We start from the raw sequence: 4,128 nt of genomic DNA, 5'->3' as shown, positions 1-4,128 counted from the left end.
TCCATACCCAACTGTAACCAACTGTAAAGGATTTGGATTAAGTTGTGATACATCCACATGACAATAAAATACAGTAATCAAAATCATTTTTGAATAATAAAGTCAAGGGGAAAGTGTTCATTCTATAATGCCAGGTGAAAATAAAGTCAGTATCCAAAATTTGTTAAATGCATTGAATCTATAAGTACATTGGAAGGGGGGGGGCAAAGGGGAGGGGGAAGGCCGGAGGAGGGAGGGAGAGAGACACTGACAGAAAACAGATGAAAATACTAACAGTGTTTTAGTGTGGGGTGATTCAAATTTTCTTTTTTGAACTTTTGTTTCACAAACTTTCCAGAACACGTATTATGTTGCAGCTTCATAACACGAATTCTATTATATGAAGCATCTTAAAAGTGTGATAGAGAATTGTCTATGTGTGCTTCCACACCTGAATATGCCTATGCACAATGAAAGGCAAAAAGAAGTGCTAGAATAACCATTGGGGGTTTATTCTTTAGGAGCAGTGAATTTACAGTTAACCCGGCATCATTGCTCCAGTTCCTCTCTTCACTTAACCTCTCCTTTCTTAAAACCCCCAGTTCAGGTGCTAGCAAATCACAAAGAAGGAATTGTGGAGTGACAAAGGGTTCAACTGGAGGCGCCTCTCAGCAGTGAACCTTCTTCAACCTCTTTTCCATCGCAAGCATTTTGCAGTGTCAAAATGTATCTCCTCCTTTAACTATTCGCCTCCCTGGATACCCTTAAAATGAAAGCAATCCCCTTTCCAGACAGCTGAAGATTTTTAAACTCGTTGGGGCATCGTAGCTCCTAGAAAGACCCAGGCCCCTTGAGTGCAGCGAAAGTTGGAAGCGCAAGGGCGGTTAGGGCGTGGGCGCGCTCAGGGCCTCCTACAGGTCTGGCAGAGTCCCGAGCTTTAGGGCCAGAAGTACCGCCAGCCCACCTCTCTCAAGCAGGGCCGGAAGTGTCATAAAGAAGGTTATTGTTTCTGCCAACGCGGCGATTTGTACGCGAGCTAAGGCGCAGCGTAAATGCCACTGTGATCTGGCTACGTGCTGCCTTGCTACGAGCTAAGGTCTCTCTGGGAATATCAGAATGGCAGCTCATCGCGGATCACCCAAATCAGGTGGAGACGGGAGGGAGAAGGGCGAATGAAGAGAGAGGAGAGAGGAGAGAGAATGATTCTTTCTCAGAGGTTGGTGCACTTGTTGCACGTTGTCCACCCCATGGGAGGTCGAGAGCCCCTTGACTAATCAGAAAACTCAGCACCATCGCACCCCTAGTGGTTCTGTGCCCACCAGCACAAGCCAGACAGGACCTCCTGTAGGGGATGGTTCAGTCCCGACTCTTGAGTCTTAAAAAAAAATTTAAAAAAAAAATAAAAAGTGAGATTTTTTAAATTTCTATTAAAAAAAAAAGAAGGAGGAAAGATTGTACTCCATAGAAGCTCTGAACTCTGTCGTTGAGAAGATGAACTTTCCACCCACTCAGCCCTCAGAAGATGCTGAGTTTGAGCCTCACACAGTCCAGACTCCTAGTTAACAGCCCTCTGGCCCCTAATCTCCATTCCTTTGAGGGCGACCGCATATATATTAACTCTACAGCTGCCACACTTCCCGAGGGCTGTGGGGATTTTACAATACTGAAACCCGATCTTCGGAAGGTCAGCCGTTCTGTCTTGGGGCGTCCCTACTTGCCTTTCAGCGACACTCACTGCTGGGTCCTGAAACACCCCAGACCCACGCGCGCTCAGGCGAGGAGGGGGCTGATGACCCCCATCCCACCCGGCTCAGCCGGTTTCCTTCTTCTCGCAGCTCTCCAAGAGCTCAGTCATGAAGGAGATGTAGACGATGGCCAGGCGTAGGGTCTCGATCCGAGACAGCCTCTTCTCGTAAGCAAAAGTGGGCACCTTCCTCCGCAGCTGGTCAAAGGCTTCGTTGAGGTTGAACATCCGCTTTCTCTCGCGGATGTTGGCGGCCTGGCGCTGGGCATAGGTGATCACCCTTTTCCTCTTGGGGCGGCCTAGTACCGAGGGTCCTCTCCCGCGTCCCTCCTCTTCCTCCTCCTCTTCGTCCCCATCCCCTTCATCTACTTCGCAATCCTCTTCTTCCGGGGTCCCCTCCTCAAACTGCGCCAGCCTCCTGGGCCTTCCCTCTCGGAGCTCAAGGGCCGGGTCCCCAAAGGGGACGCCGGGCGAAAAGTCGCAAAGGAGAGGGTGTCTCGGGGAGGCCAGGGACAGGTCTGCGACGAAGTCCAGCACAGTGGCGTCCACGCAGCTTTCGGGATAGGCCGCCATCGCTTCAACTTGGCCCTGCGTCTCATCGATTTTTCGCAGGGAGGGGCGAAGCTGCGGATGGGGCTTCTTAACAGCCTTGGGTCTGATGGAACACCATCACCGGCTGGCTGGGGGACATTAATATTTATTACCAAGCTGATAACAGAATTAGTCGCCCCGATTGGGAAGACTCTGACAACGTCCCTCCTCTGGAAGCTGATGAAGGAAGACAAGCCTGAGTACGCCTGCGGGGCGCAGAAGGAAAGGCCTCCACTTCTCAGATCTTTTCGCTGCGCCACGCGGACAGTTCCTTCTTGGCAACAACCCCCAAGTTCTTACCTGCTGTGTGCTTTTTGTGTCTCTCTTCACCCCCGCAGCCAACTAATGTTCCCCAGGCTCCTTATCTCGTGTAGTTCTTTAATTTCGATTTGGATTTTCAAAGCCAAGGTATTTTCCAGCGCGATGGTTTCTCCTTGGCGTCAGGGTAGAAGTCCTGAATCTTGCCACCATCTGCCAATGGATGTGAAGCAAGTGCATGTGCTTTTAATGATGTCCTGAAGAGGGGCCCTTCCTGCCAGGGGTCGAGGGGAGCTGTTTGTCTGGTATCCCAGTGCAGCGGCTGCTGAAAGGCAAGACCTTCCATTAGCTTAAGTAAGCATGGCAGGGGGGCCTAAAGCACATTCCCCAGAGTCGCTGTTGGAACCGGCTTTCTTTTTTTTTTTTTTTTTCCTTCTAGGGCATCTCAAACAACTCTGCTGCGTGGTTACAAACCCTGACTTCTAATGTCTGTGTGTAGCAATCAGCCTAACAATTGAGATACTTGACTTTCCTTTCCTTACCCTCATCTTCCACTCACGTGGAGATTTTATTACAGGGAAAAAGTTATCATGACAACAAAATGAAAAATGATAGTTCACAAATTTTTCTCTAGTCGGGCTGTATAATTGTCAGCCTTGGGGACAAAGCAAACCCTCCGCCACCCTCCACTCCCCCAACAAAACTACTTCAATCTCCTTTCAAAAGTACGATTTATCCTTGGTTAAGCCAAAGGGTAGATCAGCTCACCCCTCTGCTGAGGAGTCTTTGGACTTTTAAATTGCTGATCAAGTATTTACTTGTGAACAAAGAAAAATCCTGACACTTTCATTGGGCTTATTTTCATCCATTTGTTTGGTTCAGTCTACAGTAGGTTTTAAGAGTGGAAACTATACCTTAGTGAATTTATTGGCTGTCTTTAGATTTTTTTGAGAAAAATTTGAATTTAGTATGATTAAAATAAAAATTTACTAGTTTCATAAAATCCCTGATTTTAACAAAGAAAGGATTTCCCCCCTTCTTTGTTTGCCAATAGCTATAGTTAATTATTCATTGTAAACATATTTAAAAAGCCAAGCGGAACAGACCAACACTTTGGAAAATAATATCAAAGGTGAATTAGAAGAAATAGCTTGAATCCTGATTACAGAAGCACCCTAGTTTCAGAAAGAACCAATGAGGACAGCAGCCCCTATTAAGGGGGTAAATTGTGGCTATGAAGTTCACTCAGTACATTGGACAGCTCCCAGAAACCTTCCCTTTCTAACAAGTAAGCACAATTCTTTTCCTTCTTTCTAGTCTCCCAGAGGGTAATCAAAGCAAGAATTTCTGGTGTGTTGTTGCACAGTAGAGTGACTATACATAATTATAATGCACTGTACATTTCAAAAATCTAGAAGAAAATATTTTGAAATTTTGTACCATAAAGAAATGACAAATGTTTCAGAAGATAATGTGTTTAACCCGATTTAAACATTGTACAATATGAGCTGAAACATGAATCATACTTCATTAATATGAACATTTTTTGTGTTTCT

The 4,128-nt window shown here is 46.3% G+C and overlaps 1 protein-coding gene across 1 annotated transcript; it reads right to left on the bottom strand.

Annotated features, from left to right (window-relative positions):
* Positions 1 to 470: 470 nt before the first annotated feature.
* Ferd3l (Fer3 like bHLH transcription factor) lies at positions 471 to 2,963 on the bottom strand. The gene has a single exon (XM_040291741.2). It carries the CDS (start codon positions 2,294 to 2,296, stop codon positions 1,790 to 1,792), a length of 507 nt encoding a protein of 168 aa, XP_040147675.1. The 5' UTR covers positions 2,297 to 2,963; the 3' UTR covers positions 471 to 1,789.
* Between the last annotated feature and the right edge of the window lie 1,165 nt (positions 2,964 to 4,128).

The sequence above is a fragment of the Ictidomys tridecemlineatus genome, chromosome 2 (genome assembly GCF_052094955.1).
Source record: "Ictidomys tridecemlineatus isolate mIctTri1 chromosome 2, mIctTri1.hap1, whole genome shotgun sequence".
NCBI lineage: Eukaryota > Metazoa > Chordata > Mammalia > Rodentia > Sciuridae > Ictidomys > Ictidomys tridecemlineatus.
This window is presented reverse-complemented; position numbering and strand designations above follow the sequence as displayed.